At 43.4% G+C, this 19,044-nt stretch overlaps 1 protein-coding gene across 2 annotated transcripts; it reads right to left on the bottom strand.

Annotated features, from left to right (window-relative positions):
- Window positions 1-578: 578 nt before the first annotated feature.
- Window positions 579-17,265, bottom strand: NUS1 (NUS1 dehydrodolichyl diphosphate synthase subunit). Of its 2 annotated transcripts, XM_040552049.1 has the most exons (5): window positions 16,854-17,265; window positions 8,361-8,483; window positions 5,809-5,961; window positions 1,535-1,634; window positions 579-805 (listed from the first exon to the last, which is right to left on the bottom strand). In XM_040552049.1, exons 1-5 carry the CDS (start codon window positions 17,248-17,250, stop codon window positions 715-717), a joined length of 864 nt encoding a protein of 287 aa, XP_040407983.1. In that variant the 5' UTR covers window positions 17,251-17,265; the 3' UTR covers window positions 579-714. The 2 variants fall into 2 exon arrangements, with proteins under 2 accessions (XP_040407983.1, XP_040407984.1); XM_040552050.1 differs by lacking the exon at window positions 5,809-5,961.
- Between the last annotated feature and the right edge of the window lie 1,779 nt (window positions 17,266-19,044).

Here is a 19,044-nt window from a genome sequence, read left to right as displayed (position 1 = left end):
TAAGGAAAACTGACCTGATGGTAGGAGAAGCTTCACTCAAGGCTGTGGGAATACTATGCATTTATCTCAAAAAAAAAAGCACAGGATGGGTATCAATAAGCAGACTGTTTAATCCACTTACCACAGAAGTAACATTCTTTTTCTTATGGAACCTCTTCCATATTTCTAGAGCTTGATACCTACTGCTGGCTTAGCCCTGACAGCTAAATAGCAGCCTATTCATATAGTTAACAGAACCAATGTTGACCTCTGAAATTCACATATTACATAGTAAATACATAGTAAACCAAGTGATTAAGTTCTGAAATCCTGACCATGAATAATTAAAAAAATATAAAGCTGATGCACATGAGAGTTCTTCCTCAGATTTAAGGATGTCCAGAGACAGAATTCTTGTTTACATTGTCCTCTGAGTTTGACACAACCAAATTCTTGCATGCTCTTTTGGTCACTACGACATCAAAGTGATGTTAATTCAACTTTGAACAGCTTTGCTTGCAGTAACTGTCATTTTCATCAAGCAAACCTGTGAATCTCCCCTTCCCCATATATTCTCACGCATTCACACAGACTCTTTAGAAAGGTAAGACACTTTATTGAATTTGTTGATAAATTAAGAAAGGACTATGAACCAGACTTATGGGTCACAGGTGCTTGTAAACAGACATCAATCCCTTTCTGTGGAAAGCATGACTCAGTGTGCTCAGCCAAAAGTCACTTTCCCCAGCGTTGCTCACAGGCTGCATAGCGATGGAGGGCAGAGAAAAAGTCTTCATAGCTGATGTTCTGGTGGGAAGGCAAAGAACTGAGAAAGCAAGTTAGGAAAAGTTAAAATAAGCTTTTATAAACATGATTCACACGGCCAGTCAGGAATACCACTACTGAAAGCAAACTTTTGTCTTAGTAACCTGAAAAAGTTATTCTCAATACTGTAATTGCCACACAGTTCCCTAATTCGCTGCCAGTATTGTGTCACCCTCTGAATTAAAAAAGCCTATCCATTAAGGTACATGCAGCACTTCCAATTTGTGCAAGAGCTGGAGAAGCAAAGGTCTTTCCACATGTTTTTAAGTGTCCTGTAAGTGCTCTCTGAGAGCACGTATGAGACATACAGCACCTACAGTCAGTTTAGTTATTGCCAAAGATGCAAAGCAATCCAGAGGCATTATCTTATATTCTTGCATTATCCAATCAGGGAGATTATAAAGGAAATAGAAACCTGCATAGGACTCAAAAATCCATGTAAGGAACCCCAACAGAACATGAACCGAGTTGTTCAGACTAGAAGGTGGCAGAAGTTGTTCATTAAACCTGAGAAGTAAAGTTTGCTATTGCCTAATGATGACTGATCTAGCAACAAAGCCTGGAAGTATGACAGGTTCTCATTTAACAGTTCTTAAATCCCCATATCAAACTCTGGACAACTTTGTTCAGACATATTTCCTCTTACAGCTATTTCTGTAAGGTAGGTCATGTATTAAAGACTTTAGTGAGATATTTCAACCTGTTCCCACAAGAATTATAAGCAACTCACATGATCTCTGTCAGTCTGATGTGCCATGGAAGGAACCCTAATGTGCTGTCCACAGGACCAAACTTCAAGACTAAATCAGGATCTGGAAATCCATTTGTACCTGTAAGAACAAATTAAATTAGGCTTTGTCAAATTCACCAGATTTTTATTTAAGTCCTAAAGCATCTGCTTTTTAATTGAATGCATTGTTATTTTTTTTTTTTTTTTTAATAAAATAAGGCTCCTGAGGAGTCAATAATTAAGAGATCAAGAGAACAGACTGTTCTTGCACAACCTGAACAGAACTAACTGGGCAAAAGCTTAGCCAGTCAAAAAGTCCATCTGGGCCTGCAGTATGTCAGGAAGTTTAAGACATGGTAAGGCAGCGATATGAACAGTTGGATTGTTTTGAACAACAGCAAACTGTAATACTGCTGTTAAAACCAACCTGTTCTAGTTTTGTCTCAAACTTGAGTTTAGTAGCACAAAACATACTGCACCCTGACCCATACTTACTAGTCTTAATGTGGATTTGCTGTCAAGTACAGTAAAAGGACCACTAACAAAAAAACCTCAGAGATTCCATTGAAAAAAGACATTGATATCAGACTGTCAAGAGAACATCTTGTAATAAATATCCTGTCAGACCCACAGCCTTAGATTTCTCAGTATTTAGCTAGACATGCAATTTAAAAAAAAACTTTTACAACAAAGTTTCAGGTGACATCTTTCTGGTTAGATGAGCAAGCAAAAAAAACACGTTACCTTGTTCTTCCTGTTAGTAAGCAGACAGCATGATCCACCCCAGGGCAGGACTAGATGGGGCTGAAGGAGTTCACTAGGTGCCCACGTTCTTACTACTCATACCTTAAGACCCCAGTCACTATTGCTCAACTACTCTAATCCCAACTGCGATGACCTCGTTATCTCTACCCAGGCTCTGGAACTGTGCATACAAACAGGTGTTTAAAAACCAAAAAGCTACATTTCATTCCCCCCAAAAGTTAAGACCAAATACTGTGGTTTGATACACAGTGAAGTCTCCCCAAGATAAGTGAAGACAATTAAATCTTTAGTAGCTTGCTGTCTTGCTTAACGTAAGAGCTTCCTACTGATCTTCTGAGGTTGAAGGCAAACAGTGGCCAAATGACATTATCCATGTTCCATACACTTCTGCCATGCCTAAGCTACTCCAGACCAACTCTGACCAACAGGCAATAAGCTTAGAACAGCCTTAGTCCAGCTTTCTCTACTAATTCTAGCAAGTTGCTTAAGGCAACGTGTGGAAAACAGTTTAATACCAAGGGGGAACCAAAAAAGTAAGTTGATCTTCATGCACCTACCCAGCTCACCTAAAAAAGCGTTCCAGCATTTGTAACTCTACTTTGCTACAATGCTGCAACTAATCACAATTATTGCATGGTATTTCTTGTTATCCCTCCCATTATCCATTTATTTCACAAATTAACTGCAAATTGCTTCGATTGCATAATTTCTGCCTTCAGCAGATGAAAAGCTTAATGCTGTCTTCCCACTCTGAACTTCAGATGTTATCTGCCAATTTTCTCACTTCTTTTAAAGCAATCAAGAACCTTATACAAGCCTAAATTTACTCAGAGGAACTTAACACTGGAAGAACAAAACAGGGAATTAAGGTCCCATCTGATTTCCCCCCCCGGTTTTGAAACTGAAGCTGGAGATTTCAAAAAAGTTTGCATCCTCCCTTGTCACTGAATCACTGCAATAGTGAACTTTCTGCCAGAGGTAAATAAGCTATTTTCCCAAGTGTGTGCGTTTCTAATGAAGTATTTAGATACAAGAATGCCTTGTGCCACCACTCAGAGCTTATTTCAAAGAGAGAAGTATAAAGCAGAAGCTGCTGATTTGTTGGGAAGCTAGTATGTTAGCCTGAAACAGCTCGGCAGGGAAGCAGTGAATACTTGAAGTGGGGATTCTGGTGGAAGCAGACAGCTTTACTCATCAGCTGACTCAGAAGCTGAGTACTCCTCAGCCGGCCAGTTCAGCAGCAGGATCTTCAACACTACAATGCCTTTTCGAACAGGAAAAGGCCTTCAGAGAGCCCAGTTAATTCTAATATTTCCTTCTGGTTCCTATCTGAAGAAGGAAAATGAGAATGGACGCTGTAGTATTACTGTCAGAACAGCCTATTAAAACACAGTACTGTGCTTTCCACCCTGCATCCGTTTCCCTGCCTGCAAATATCAACACTACAGATACTTGCATGTGGCAACATCCTCAGAGCTGCTAAGGTTAAAGTGCTGTTCAAGTTTAGCACACAAAAGACAGAAGGATTTGAGAGCAGAATCTGAACAAAAAGCCAAAAGACTTGGACAACCAAGGGACAGGAATCTGGCAACATCCCTTCTAGATCAGGAGTTCCGTAAGGAAAATGTGAAAGAATTTGTAAAGTTGATAGCGCCACCCTTCTCCACATAGATTTTCTAGGGCAACTTGAACAACTTTGTAATCATATTCCTTACTGGGAAGGTAGACAGCAAGCAGACAATGCTATAATGCAGTGGCACCTGCTTTTCTGATAAAAAGCTGCTTAGCTGAGACATTGCTCAGAGCAAAGTAGACTTACAGTGGAGAAAACCCAGGCTGTAAGAATTGGAGTAAGAATGGATAAAGAACCCCAAATTTCCACGTGACAACCCAGAACCACACCATTTAAGAACTAGACTTCAATAACAGCATCCTAAACATGAGAAATTATAATTTAAATACCTGGTAATATAGTTTAAGATCTGAAAAAAACCCAAAGATTTACAGAAGTCACCATGACCCCTAAGAACATAGCTACTCAAACACTGCTTTTCAGAATTCCCTCTCAACTGCGATCAGCAACTCAGACCTTCGCATCCCATACCTTGGGATTAAGGATGCACAGGAGCTAAGCCTGACTACAACTAAAACAAACAGTTTCATCAGCTAACTTGGTCATCGAAGAATAGTTCTTCCAACTGTCCTAAACATTAAAACCAAGCAAATTAATAAGCAGGACTATAGATACTATCCTTAGTTACAAGCCACAGGTTAAGCTGCCTATTTTGAGAAGTTTACAGTTTTGACAGACTAAAAATCAAGATTTCTTTTCCTGTGTTCAGCTATCATGCATTACTTGAACAACAGATCTGCTTGATTTTTAAGGCTATGCAGACTAGACCTAGTGCTTTTAAGACATGCAGACACTTGAAGTACAAGAATAGAAGATCAGAAACAAGTGTTTGAGAAGCTTCAGTTCAGCAGCATCGGCCAAAACACATACATGGGCATCACTGGCACCAGTTCTTCACAATGAGCAACTGTTTTAGGGAAGCAATTATTCCCTTCCTTAAGTCACCTTTGGGGTATAATAGGCATCTAAGACATCTACACTACTCCCTGAGGTGTCATATTAAACACCTGTTTAAACACTATTACAGTGAGGAAGTATCATGCAGTATGCTGAAGGGATAGAATTTAGTTTGACATTAAGATTAAAAGCATCTCAACTCCCACTGCAGTCAATCTGCCCACCAATCCGGCTGACCAATTATTTGAGAACAACAAAAAAAATCTCAGACTTCAGTTAATGGAAGCCACACTGTAACAGCGTGCCTGCAGACATCCAAGTTCAAGTGTGCTAACTGAAACTCAAACCCTGCCAGGCTAGTCAGTCACAATTAACATGCATGGATCTTCTAGGAAAGAAGATGAAGTATTCCAGCTCTGTAGCGTGACTAGGAATTTGAAGGCTTTATCTAAACCGCTCCTCCTTCACGCGAGATGAGGGCAGCCCTGCCCTTTCCACAACTATTGCATGCAGCCACGCACCTCAGTGCAGAGTCAGTAATCTGCGTGGATTAGTAATGGAAATAACTAATTTGAGTTACACAGAAGCAAAAGATGAGCAAGTGCACTACCATTTGCACCCAGGGCACTAGTTTGGCAGCTATAACAGCTTTAATTCCTCTAACTAAATTTAGAAAGAGACTCACACAGGCATGCAGCTTGCTATGTTCCAAGAAAGTAACCTTAGGTATAAATCTAGTTTCAACTATCTCAGCAGTACTTTTTTCAGAAAGTTCATTACAGAATTTGCAAGCTCTGTGGGATGTTCTGTAAAGATCAGACTCCCAATTTAGCTTAGGGTTTCCTTTCAGGCTCTTTATTTAAACAGAAAGCAGCAACAAAACATCAAGAAATGTTTAGCATAAGTCAGAAAGCAATGCTTACCATGGTAAGAACACACATTAACATCCCCTCCTCCCCACAGACCATGTCATACTTACTACTTAACAAGTTGTTTAACTCATTCACGTCCAGGTCTGTATATGTTCTTTGCTGCTGTGCTACCAACTGACAAAAGTTCTGAGCAGCTTTTATTATGTCTGCTTTTCCATCTTCTGGAGACAGCACCTTCAATGTAGATTGGCAATTTAAAACTGAAAGTACAAAACACAGTTTAAAAGCAACAGAAATATGGTTGCTTTGAATGTGCTTTAAATATTCACAGGATATACGACTGAAAGTAACTTGGTTTACTTCATACATTGTACAACTAGTCAGAAGCATACATCATCCAACTATTACAGAAATGGGTAAGAAACACCTAGATTTGCTGTATTACTAAAAAGCAAGCTTGAAGCAACTATTTTGAGGAGTCTTGTGAGATGCAGTTTAATTAAAGTTGGTCTTGAAACGCAGAGGCTGTTCCAAGGAATTTACATTGGTTTTTATCATGTTGTCAGGCAAAGCAGTAAGAACAGGCTGCATAGCTACTGACTTGAGGGTGGCAAGCAATGCAGGAAGACTTGCAGTTCAGTGAAGAAAAAGCAAATCTAATTCTTCTCCTATATGAGGAAGGTGTTTTAACAGCTACTTTGAACATTCATGTGACAGTATGATTACTTCAAGGCCCTCCCTGTATATGATAAGAGGAGTTCCATAGCACTCCATACTTGATGCAAGAGTTGCAATATTGATCTAAGATTACTACAGAGAAGCTAAGTAATACTACCAGAATTTATCCATTGGTCTGTAATTATGACTAATTTAAGAGGATATTTCACAACAACCTTATCCACCTCTACACTATTGTGAAGCAGGAGTCCTCTCACACAACACAACTTTCACCACAGTGCGTTCTGATACAGTACCTAGGAGGCAGACTTAAAGGAAGCTGAGGACTACAATTCTCCAGTGTACTAAACCCAGCTTGAGGTAACTGGGTTAAATACTAGCGCTGTTACTGTTTGTATCTGTACACACATTAGACTGATACAAAACATATCACAGTTATTAACCAGATACTTAAAAACCAGCATTTCTTAAAACTGCAGAATCTGACTACAAAAGACAGAATGCAGTCCTAAGAACACTCAAAAAAGCTCTATCAACGGTCACCACAATAAAATAATTTTCTTGAAAACATTTGATTTGTCATACAGAGAAATAGTCTTTAACATCACATCAGTACTGATAAAAGACGCTTAGCTTTACTTTTGGCAAGAAATGAAAAATTGTTTCCTATTACAAACTGGACAGAAGCCAGTTTGTTTGAAGTAGGAAGCATCTGGTCTGGCCATGGAGCCTTCTGTGTAGGAATGAAAGATTCTAAAGAGAACAGAAGACACCTCTGCTTTTCCTGACTTCCAGTACAAAAAAATTCCCGAGATTTAAATGTACCCTTTCAGTCAGGAAGTCTGAGAAGTCTTTCACTAGTTCATTTGAACTGGACATGAATATCCCAACTGAGATAAGTGCAGCTAAGCATGCTAGAGTTTAAGACATTAACAGCAGGTCTACTCTACTCTCTTCTGGTTATTTCAGTCTTCACAGGAATAAAAAGAACACTAAACACAGATGTTTCCATGTAAATGCCAGCATCTTAGCCTAAGGTGCTTACAAAGGTGACTTAATACTACAACTTTGGACTTCACATTGCCCTGTAAGCTCTTGTAGGGGAAGCAAAACTCTGCCAGTAGCACCTTAAATGCAGTTTAATGTACTATAGCTGGCAAGGTGTAGTAGAAAGACTTAAAGAAAAAAGAAAACTATGTAATATGATTGTCTTAAATCTGTTATTAAAACTTACGCTCTGCTTAAATATGATGAATTGTAGTTAGAAAAGCTGTAAATATCAGCCTATCCCTCTGAGGCACAGTCCTAATTTAAAAGTAATTTAATACATTTTACATGGACCTCTAGTGTGTATGCCTATCAGCATACCTTATTAAAGTGAATACTTACAACAGATAGTATTCAATAAGGAGCATTCACCTTGAAATATATTCCTGTTTTCTACTTCCTGCAAAAACTACTATCAAGAGATTATTTTTTAAGCCCTTTCCCTTCCTGGTTACCCGTTAATATGACAACCGATGATACTGCTCTTCCCTTCCTTCCTCCCAACTTTGATGTATGAGCATAAGTTTGGCAAGGTGAAAGTACACGCACTGTAGCCTAACATCAATTCCCTTACACTAGCTCTAGTGCTTTTTTCAACTCCCAGCAAGAGAATTTCTCACTCTAACCATGAGAAGTTGAGCTACACTGATACATTAAAGCGTGTGGCACAATAGCCAGGCTAAAGGGAAGATCCACCTAGGCAGTAATGATTGCTAGGAGCAGGGAAGAACAACACCTCACTATTAGTTACGAACAAGCAATCACAATGAAAGTTTAATACTAGCTCAGGAAGGCTGTACATGTTCTGATAATCAGTAGGTTATGAAAGACGAGGTCATAGTACAGAGAAACGTACTTAAGTAATAGCAGTTATGATTTATATACAGCTATTTAAAGTCATACCAATTCCCTGCCCAGCCACAATCCACCTTACCTTGATCAGCTTTCTCTTGATTTGCAAATTCCATGGTGTATTTGGAACAATCTAGTCCTAAGAGTTCCTGCTGCTGTTTTAAAATTTCATCCATCAGTCTTGAATTATTCCTCTTGAAAATACCTTTAAAAAAAAAGGTTGCATGTCAGCCACCTTCTGTAAAGTACTACAAAAACAAATCTGATACTGTGAAGGAAGAAAAAAGAATCGGGCAGTCAGTGCTGGTTTCTAACTGGATTTCACAAGTACGGTTAAGAATCCAAAGCAAATGCTACTGCACGTGACCAATTTCAGTGACCTTGCAAGAGCATATGCAGGGAGACAACTCTCATGTGCTTTTGTTCCTCTTTTACTCAGTCTGGTTTAAGCAGCAAGCTGCAATTGCATAACAGATAGTTTAAGAATCACTTCACTGTCCTTGGTATGCTGAGCACCAGTTTGACAGCAATACCCTACCACCACAGGAAGATCGAGTCACCATAACACCAATTTTTTTTTCCACCGCCCCACACTGCCAGGGATTTCCTATCGACATCAGCTACCGCTTACTGCCACATCATTAAGGCCACGGGCTATCAAAGCAAGTCACCACAAAGTGAGCCAGAAGACTAAATCAGTGTGTCAGGTGACATTGCCAAAGCCACAGATTTCCTAATATGAGAATTTCACAAGCTACATATTGCGAGGAGCAATGCAGTCCCCAAGGCCTTCTTAATACTCGTACACTTACTGTAGATGCATTTTGAACACAAGAAACTACAAAAACTTGGTTAGGCAAGTATACTTGGATTTCTATTAAAAGCTAAAATTTACTCCAGAACAGTGATGCCACGCAACTACTTCTAACTACAAGCCACAGTTAAGTGTTAAAGCTTAAATATTTACAATGCAAGAGTGTGGCTAAGCATATTTACTTAGGAACTGAATGCTTTCATCACTTGACGTTCGGGGTTGCTACTAAGAGCTTAAGTTTCATTCGGGGATCCTATGTCAAGGACTTCTGCTGACCAGTCTAAAAGCATGCAGACAATCAGCTTACCACTCAAGAAACACGTAATTTGTACCCAACTTCCCGGTCATGCTTATGATTTAATCACCTCAACCTGATTCTGGGATTAGAAACTGTTCCACCAGCAGTTTCCACATCGGTAGTGGGCCAAACAGCAAAGAAGCTTTGGGTTAAGACCATGATACATGAGGAGTTAGCTTGCAACATGAAGACATACAACACGTTTAATATACTAGTGAGCTCGTGGGTTTATATAGACTTCATTACAGGTTCTAACAGGTGGTTAATGCACGTGTTTTTCTTCACACCCTGGCCAATTCCTGCAAAAAATATAACTTACTTCGTTACACATCTTAGGGATGCCTGTAACTGATTTCACATCCTGACAGATGAGCAGATCTCAATAAGACAGCAATCTTGACAGACACATGCGTCAGGCAACACTTTCACTGATGTTGAATTCATCACGATTGTTATACTTTGTGCTCCTGCTTACTAGTGTATTTTCATATATATTAGATGCTGAGATTGCTTTATGCAATACTGCTTGATAGGACTACTTGGATGAGCCTGCTTTGTGCATTAGCACTGAACATCTTCCTTACTCTTCAGGTCAGCAGTAGCACAGCTACAGCACTGCTAATTCAGGGCCATCTTCAGGAAGAATCTGTACAAAGCTGTGTGCGCCTCACACCCATAAGTCACTTGGTTTCCAGCTGCTCCAAGACTAAAATGTAACCTTCAATATTCACAAAAAGAGTTGGGAAAATCAGGGAAAGCTCCTGATCTGGGAAACAGCTGCTGTTTCCTTCCCCACCCAACATTAACATCACCAATTCTTTTCTCATGAGAAGGTACTGCTATTCCAGTCACAGACTGGTGGGCCAGATTTAAGGATTCACTCTTCAGCTCTGAAATAAATGAAGACACTGAGGAGAACAGACAGGAGAACAGACTAAGGTGCCTACTGAGCTCCGAAACAAAGAAGTCCTGCACACAGTACATGCTGAAGACATGCCACATGCATCAATGAGCTCTAGCTGATAGTTACCAGCATTTCACTTCTACTCTCATTTAGCTCATCCATCTCTTTAGTTGATCAAATCTGGATCCTATTTTGTTCTTGGAATAGCAGGTAAGCTGTAGCCTGTTGTAGCTGTATTGTGCATTTGTAGCATACCTTTTGAGAAAGACCTCCGCATCAAGTGCCAACTGATCCACCAACCTCAACACAGCTGCAGTTTGCCTGCAGAGATGACCCCAAAGCACATCAGAGGGATTTAATTTAAAGGATTTCATTTAAAACCAACAGCATCTGGGAACTTTACTCTGTCACTGTTTTCTCACTCAACACACAAGCGACTGTTTCTTACGACTGCACAGGATAGCGAAGATGTAGGCAGCAGCACACATGGACCAAACTCACATTTGACTTGAAAATTATTTATGTGGTAGTAGTTCAGATACGCACTCCCTTCCCTTACCATATCTCCAAAATTCAATTTGTCTACAAGGTGAATTTTTTTAAACTTAATTTGAAAGTATATTCAAGCTAGTTCTGAAGACGCTGTTGCTAACTTATGCATGATAAACATAGCGAAAAAGCGTGAGTGTAGCAATTCAGTAACACAACTCAAGTGTCCCAAGGCAGTCAAGTACGCCTTCATTTAATACTACCTCCCAATTTTGTTCAGTCTTCCATACAAGCTGAAAGTGAGTCCATAATATAATTTTAATAGGAAAGTTAGTTTGATGAGAGATCTAATAATTTTTACTAATACTATAACTGTTTGCTGTTACGCAGGGAAGATTTCAGCACTACCAGGGTTTCGGATATAGAACAAAACATTAGATTTTCACTATTCCTAATTAGAAATAATTCTTGTTTCTGAAAAGCGTGCTAGAGGAGTGTGTATATTCCAGCAAGTTAAGTGTTTTAAGAATTATGTATATTTAAGCACTACCGCTCCCAAAGCAAAAGAATATAAAACTTCATTTTTTTTTCCTTATTTTATGCTTTTAAAACAAATACCGAGAATGCGTTAGCTATTTCTAGGTACGGTTCTTCTTTCTACAGCACAAGCTGCAAGCCCACTACTGATCATTAGTTCCCAGCCACACTACAGCTGAGGCAAACCAGAAGCACTTGGGCTTTCTGCCGTAGCCCTGCCATTACACAGGTCTTTTCTGTGACACCCCTTGGGCTCTGTTCTAGAGTAGTCACAAGCCCTGCCATTCGCCATCAGCTGTGGTGCTGCAGCATAGAGACCGTCAGTTAGAGACCGACGAACACAGATCATCAAGGTGTGCAGGTGCAGCAGAAGCAGGGCACAGAACCGGGGGAACCCCCGGGACCAAAGGAGCACCAGGTGGCATCAGCCACTCGCCCAGCTGGACAACCACAGCCACCACCTGCTCATGGCTCGGTAGCCCCATGGGGTTCACCACTCTCAGTTGCCCTGCTATTTAAAGCAGCACAGTCTGGTAAGACACAGGAGAAGAAGAGTCTCTTCCCTGCAAGAGAACCTTACTAAAGCTCAGCGTAAGGAAGAACACATCTCCATGGCGTTTCAGTCGCTTGCTTTTTCTCAACTCTCTTCCAGTGCCAACAGTCATCCAGTAACAAGCCTGTTTGAAGCACTGAACTGTTAACAGCTTGAGAAACATCAGATCTCAACCCAATTCAAATGCAAGAAGCTGTTATAACCCATGAACAGCTTCTGCCTACATCCCCATGTTGGATCATGCTGGCTGCAGTTATTGGAAGAAAGCGGGGTTTGTGTCATTAGACCTCACAGGACACTAAGAGCTAGGAAACGCCTTCGGCTCTTCTATTCCAAGAATCCAGAAAAAAACAGAAGCCACGTTTGAAACTAGCTGAAGTCACTTTAGTTTCATCTATATTGAAGCCACTGAAGCCATAGCTAACCAAGCAGGAAGAATTCAGAGCAGCACTAGGCAACCACTCCTCCCAGATTTCTTCCTGAAGGGACGTGCTGTGCCTGGACAACAAGAGCTCACCGGCAGCCAGAAGATTACTGCTTCCATACTACACAGGCCTATAAGAAGATCACCTTGTACAGATTAGCATTAGACCGTATTACATATGTTGTCTGAAGAACCCGCCAACTGAACACCGAAACAGTTGCTCAATGTGAAGTTTCACATGGTTAGAGGACCCACAGCAGGAACTACACAACGCTGGTATCTCACAAGTGTTCCAGTGACACAAAGCCACGACGCACTTGTCTCCCCCATCTAGGTGAGCACACTGAGTACACGAATAGTTTTATGCGTTGATCACATCTACTCAACTACCAAAGAGTCTGGAGGAGCCTAGAAGTCTACATTGCAGCTAATAAAAAATTAGTTGGTTTCCTACTGTACTTTATTCTTTCAAAGAATTTCTAAAAGAAAATTGGTCAGAAGTAAAAGCTCACTGGAGAGCTAAATCCAGTATAAAGAAACTCAAGTTCTCAACACAGTAAGTAGTACTACAGGCTTTAACAAGACTTCAGGCAGAAGCATCTCTTCAGGAGCTCTAAGTATTGAAATGCCACGACTCTGCATGCCCCCTGAAAATGCTCTAGACTTGTCCCAGACTATTTCAGGAAAGCTTCTGATAACAGAAATAACACTCAAGGAACATCTCATGACTAGCAAATAACTTTAACAGGAGAAGGTATGTAAGTCAATGTAAGTCAAAGGCTACCCAGCAGGTTAGCTCAGCTGCTGCTACATAACTGCAGCCACAGCCTTCTGACTGCAGGAGCACTGCATTATTTCCCCCGCGATAAGATCTTGACTAGCATAGATGGATTTCTACCAAGTAATAGGACTGGGAATGCAGAAGTCCACAAAAATAAATCCTTGATCAAAAACCTATTTAAATCAAGACTTAGCCAATCTGAATTTGATAACCAAGGCACACACTGTAGCATGAGCCTTGTTAGTGCTTTGTTTTGTTGCATAGTCAGGAAGCATTTTGAAAACTGGGAGAAAGCAAAAGGCCTCTAAACACCAGAGACAACAGAAGAATGCCATCTTAGGCCCTGCTTGGGAAAAGCGTCTGGTTTGCACACCATAAGATATATCACACCACATTTATTACAGCACAAGACAGCTATTTGTATTACTGTTCTCTTGCATTATGCAAGGACTCGTACTCCAGTCTTCTGGAATACTGATTTTCGCAGATTCAGAGAAGACAGCCAGGTACCCAGTAAGGTTCCCCAAGTATTATTCGGTGTCTCTGTACCATACTGGGTTCTCTTGCCATTGTCCTTGAGACTCAGCTAACCGCAGCCAAGCTGCCCTTAGAGTTACTAGTGCAGCTGCTGCAACACAGCGGGGTCAGCTGGGATGCAGTTACTTCGTTTGAAGAACTATGAACATGAAAACAATCTTCTTTTTAGTCAGTTTGTCAAAAATACAGAAAGTCACTACTATAAACACACAACCAGCTTATCTGCTATTTCTTCTTCTCGGAAGAATGCCACACTTCCCCCTTTTTCCCATAGGCGATCCAATTAAGGTCACATTTTTAATTTAAGCCTTCTACAGGAAGCTGACAAAACAGTTCCTTCCAGAGGACACAGCCATGGAAGAGCGCTCCTGTAAACAAAGTTTCCTGCTTCAACGAGAAAAATCTCACTACTACAAGGATGCAGTGAAGGAAGAAACAAAGCACACTCCACTCCACCTAATTAAGAAGCAGAGCCCTGGTCATCATATCGTCTTCGTGGCCAGTATCAGTGGTGACAACACTCCTTTCCTGGGTGGTCAAGGGCTGGTACAGCTGTACGAGCACAGCCCCTCACTGCAGCAGCTCAGCACACCACAGCTAAGTCCCACCACCTGAGAAGATGAAAATGAGCAAAGCATAACCAAGGTTCAGCCTCTGCTACTGAGGGGAGCACACGGTACGTGACTTTTTCCAGTTTCACTTACTAGCGTTACTGCTGAGGGCTCCATCCGTCCGTCGCCTACCATTCAGAACTGGATTTAGCAACAAGGCTGCGAGGCACTACAACGCCCTACTTAGCCATAAGCCCATCTGGAAGCGCTCGATGCTCAATCCAGGCACCGTAAGGGGCTTAGCACGGAGAGAAAGGCTAATACCCGCTATCACCAACAGCCCGAGTACACTCGAGCCACGTGAATGACTACTTGCTCAGAGCTCACTCTGACACCGTTTTAAAAGGCTCAAATTCCTTTTGCTGTGCAAAGCACAGATACGGCTGCTATCCCACAAAATGCAGCGAAAGCCTGTGAAGAACATCGATGTGTAATAGCAGGCTAGTCTCATCAAGTCTGAGAGTTTGGCAAAAGCTAATGATTTAAAACCACTTCATTGCTGTGGATTAAGGCTTGCCTTCATCAATTATGTACCAACAAATTGGAACTCAAGGTGCTAATTAAACCAGCATATCGAAGGGACTAATTGAATTAGCTACGGAAAAATATTATTTCCTGAGCTGAAAGTCATGAGATCACACCTGCATTTTCAAATTTTAAGGATATTAACAAAACTTACACCCATGCTTAAGTTGCATGCTAGGAACTAATATATGGGAACAGCAAACAAACTCTATACAAAATAATTTGTTTCTGAACTGCTGACAGAGACAATTGTTCTGCAAGGTTACTTCAACTGCAATCTTCTTCAGAGGTCATAACCTCATCATTTCTGGCCATCATCTGTACAGTCCTCTACCAGTCAGTCCTGGATCTGAGCACGTGTTCTGGAGAAGCGGAAGTAGCTTTTCCACAGTGAAAACATACATGATAGAAGTTCTGACGTCTCCTTTCCAGACAGGATCTCAGTGACAGTGCCTGCTTAAGCATTTGCGAGTGTCATCTCCCTGCTCAGCGCTGTTCACTTTGCAATCATTCAAATCTGAAAAGCGAGAGCACTAAGAAATGTGATTCTCAGCTGGATCTGTTCCTCAGGTCAGCTCACGTACATATTTGCACAGTACAATGCAGAGATCTGAAGAGATTAAGTGTACAGAAGCAACAGGCAATATTGCAGATAGTTGGAGGTTTGGCAGAAAATATAGGGACCCCATACACTCAAGTCTCTCTCCTCAGGCCACAACGGAAACTCCTACTCTTGTTTACTATCAATATTGGGTCTGCTCCACATAGCCTGGTTGAACGCTTTCCAAGCTGAGAGCAAAAACATCAACACATAAATGGCTTTTCAGAAGGCACTGCCTTCTCTGTCCTTGAGAAGGCACACAAATGTTTTATACCATAGCTTGGCTTCCAAATGAGGAAGCAAGTATTCTCCCACTGAAACACAACGTAACCAAGTTCTGCAAGGGCCCTACACAGGTCAGTTTAAATTGGTAAGTGACTAGTGTTAAGCCCAGTTACTTATGAAGATCTTAGAAAGTTTGGTGAAAGTCAAGCCACTTGAGTCTTGTATTATGTGTGAAGGACCAGACATGAAACAAGAGCTATCAGTGGCAGTCATTAAAAAACAAAACAAAACACACAGAAGCCTATGCTCAGGGAAAGGCCTCCACAGATGCTTTTGCTTCCTCGATCACAACAGATACCACCTATTCTGGTAGGATGCACAGCTGAGCTTCTCCTGAAAGATGACTACAAGACAAGCGTTACAGACAGTACCTCTACCCTGCCATAAATATACAGAGCTGGTCTAATTTGCATGACATCTCTAGATGGCCATCAGAAGGGGCTCAAAACAACAGCTGAACATTGGTGTCTGACAGTCTCACCACTGACACTAAGCGCACCGAGACCTTCAGCGTGAAGCTCTCTCCTCTAGAGAGGACAGGAGCATAGGAGGCTGTCCATCTCTTGGATTATCAGCTCTTCAGAGCTGAAAGCTTGCCTAGTCTCAGTTGCGGATTATCCCTCAGCAGCTGGGCAGGAAGTTCAGCTAAGGAAATCTTGAATATGGTTGGTTTCATCTTCTCAACAGGAAACAGCATGAGGATGACTTTTCCATGATTGCTGCACAGAATCAGAGCAATCTGCTTGCTCAGATTGCTTCTGAGAAGAAACTCATATCTAACCTTTATGATTCTGAGTGACGTGGAATCAAGGTATCTACAAGAGCGCGACAGCCTTACAACTAAGACCAAGTAACAAATGAAATCACAGATCAGACACGAACAACACCAGAGCTTTCGCATGTGCTTACCCAGAGCTAACTCAAGCTTCAGGTACCACAGGTGCTTACACTGAACGCGGACCATTTCTTTCAGCTCACCCCACCAGCAGGCTGTACCCATCCAAGTTGAACTACCTGTCGATACTGTCTCTTCACAGGAGAATCAATGCGTGAAAACAGGTGGCTACTGACACCCACACCCAGTCCTGGATGTCCGTACCTTGCTCAAACTGAACCTGTAGGGGCACGAAGCCCTCAGCTCTCCACCGGCAGACCCCAACGGGCACGGCGCCCAGGTCTCTGGCCAGCTCGGGGCCGGGGCACCCCCCGCACTCACCGTTATGGTCGTAGACGCTGACGTAGGAGATGCCCACCGCCATGCACCACACCACCAGGCTGGCCATGTCCGCGTAGCTCGGCTCCTCCTCGGTCACCACCAGCCCCACGTGCACCGGCAGCTTGCGCAGCGCCCTCCCGTCGGGCCGCCAGCGCTGCCGGCTCAGCGCCGCTCCGCGGGGCCCCCTCCTCCTCCCCCCGCCGCCGCCGCCGCATTCCCGTCGCGGCGCGGGGCCGGCCGGCCGCAGGGCGAGCGCGGCGGGGGCGAGCAGGGCGCAGGAGGCGGCGATGACGGCGGCGGCGGCGCGCGGCGCGGCGAGCAGGGCGCGCTGCAGGCAGAGCAGGGCGCGCAGCAGGGCGTGCAGCGCGCGCCACGCCAGGCCCCCCGCGCCGCTCATCGGGGCGCGCGCGGCGGCGCCGACGGCCGCGCCAACGGCCCCAACGGTAACGGCGCGAGGCGGCCCGGGCCAGGCCGGGCCGGGCCGGGCCGGGAGGGGCAGGGGAAGGCCGGGGGGGGTGCCGCCGCCTCAGGAGCGGGCCGCCGCCCGCCCCGCCATCGCCTTAATGAGCCCGAGGCCCCCGCCCGGCCGCCGCCACCCGCGCCGCCATATCCCGGCCCCCGCCCGGCCCCTTTCCCTCTCACCCCCACACGCGCCCGCACGCCGTTGGCCGCCCGGCCCGGCCGCGTCACTTCCGCCCACGGGGAGCGAGTGACGTGGCGCTGCGGGAAGGGGAGGGGAGGGGAGGGGGGCGTGGCCTATGGGTGACGGGCGTGGTCTGCGGGCAGTGGGTTGGGCCCGCGGCTGGTGGGCGGGGCTTAAGGGCGAGGGGCGTGGCCTACGGGTGCGGGAGGGAGGCGGCGGCCAGGTGCGCCCGGCAGCCATCATGGCGGCGCCCCCGCCCCACGGGGAGGCCATCTTGTGGTGGCCCCGGGGAGCTGCCCACGGCAGGCAGCCGGCACGGAGCCTCTACGTAGGAGAATTACATCTCCTGCGTGAACCCCGAATTTTCTGAAGCCTCCCTGCCTTGCCTTGTAACAACCCCTAGTCCAAAAGCCCTGGAGGCACAAACTCAGTTCCTCACAAGCAAAACACGGAGCTGGAGCTATCGAGTTGTGCTCCCAAACAGATGGAAAGGCTAAAATGACACAGGCACCTAAAGTGCTGCTCTACTGAAACACTCCATCAGTACAAAATAAAATGATAAATCCCATGCCATAAAAATGTTTTGCTGGGAAAGTAAATCACCTCAGGCAATATCCAACAAAGAGCAATACCCAACAGAAATAACATTGAAACTGCTAGGGGTGCGTGTGCCATTCCATAAACATCTGTATCTTTTATCTACCATCAGCATAGCTGCTGACACATTCAAAAGTTAAACTGTAAAGCTAAATTAACTTTCATCTCTTTGTTTAAGTTGCACAGCTTAATGTTTGGGTGCCTAAGAAACCCAAGCGTCAGTTGCGTTTGCCTCGGTGCTGTAACTAACTAGCTGCACTCTGACATCTGACAAAACAGACTTTATGAATGTGAATGATTATTCGGTTACTGAATGCCAGCAGAAGATAAAGAATAATAGAAACTGTTTGCTTTGAAAAGTAATTTGCTGGTGTTATTGCTCCTTACTTATCAGCTGAGATTTATGAACTGCCAGGAAGCCCCTTAGATTACTGTTTGTAATTCACTGGTTTTAGTGGTCTTGGTATTCCAATTTTGTTTAATTTTCAAGCGCTTTGGGAACCGCTTGATAATATTTGCACATACATCAGAGCTGATGCATACACCGTGAAGCCCTTTTGTGTTGCAAAAGCCTGGAAGGTTCCCACCAGCGAAAGGGGGCACTTGCAGTGTGTGCTGCCACGTGAACCCCAAAGTATTATCCATACAACAACTTGAGCTATACAGTAGTCAATTAGCTATTCAGTTACCAAAATAAACTATTGGAATAACTTTGTCTCATTGGACCTTACCCTAATATTTGGCAGAGGTAGAAAGTTATTTCCTGAGAATATCCCTTTTTCTGTTTACAATAATAGAAATGGGTCAAACTCACCGCAGTGTTTTTATGCATCACTATTAATTAACTTTGGAACAAGTACTAAATCTCATTAACCAGGACCGATTCTTCTGTTTGTTGTAGTTGCCAGATGAGCTTTCTGTGCTCTGCCTGGAGCTCAGTTAATTTAGTCT

The sequence above is a fragment of the Cygnus olor genome, chromosome 3 (assembly GCF_009769625.2).
Source record: "Cygnus olor isolate bCygOlo1 chromosome 3, bCygOlo1.pri.v2, whole genome shotgun sequence".
Lineage (NCBI taxonomy): Eukaryota > Metazoa > Chordata > Aves > Anseriformes > Anatidae > Cygnus > Cygnus olor.
The sequence above is the reverse complement of the archived record's forward strand: the minus strand, read 5'-3'. Positions and strand labels throughout refer to the sequence as shown.

Bases quoted from the DNA above. Each gene is read 5' to 3' on its own strand.
- NUS1 (XM_040552049.1), bottom strand. From the start codon at position 17,250: ATGAGCGGCGCGGGGGGCCTGGCGTGGCGCGCGCTGCACGCCCTGCTG. The intron at 1,635-5,808 runs GTAAGTATGACA...TTGTTCTTACAG, and splicing joins GTTAAACAACTTGTTAAGTA to GTACAAATGGATTTCCAGAT. The intron at 806-1,534 runs GTGAGTTGCTTA...TTGCTTTCTCAG, and splicing joins ATCAGACTGACAGAGATCAT to TTCTTTGCCTTCCCACCAGA.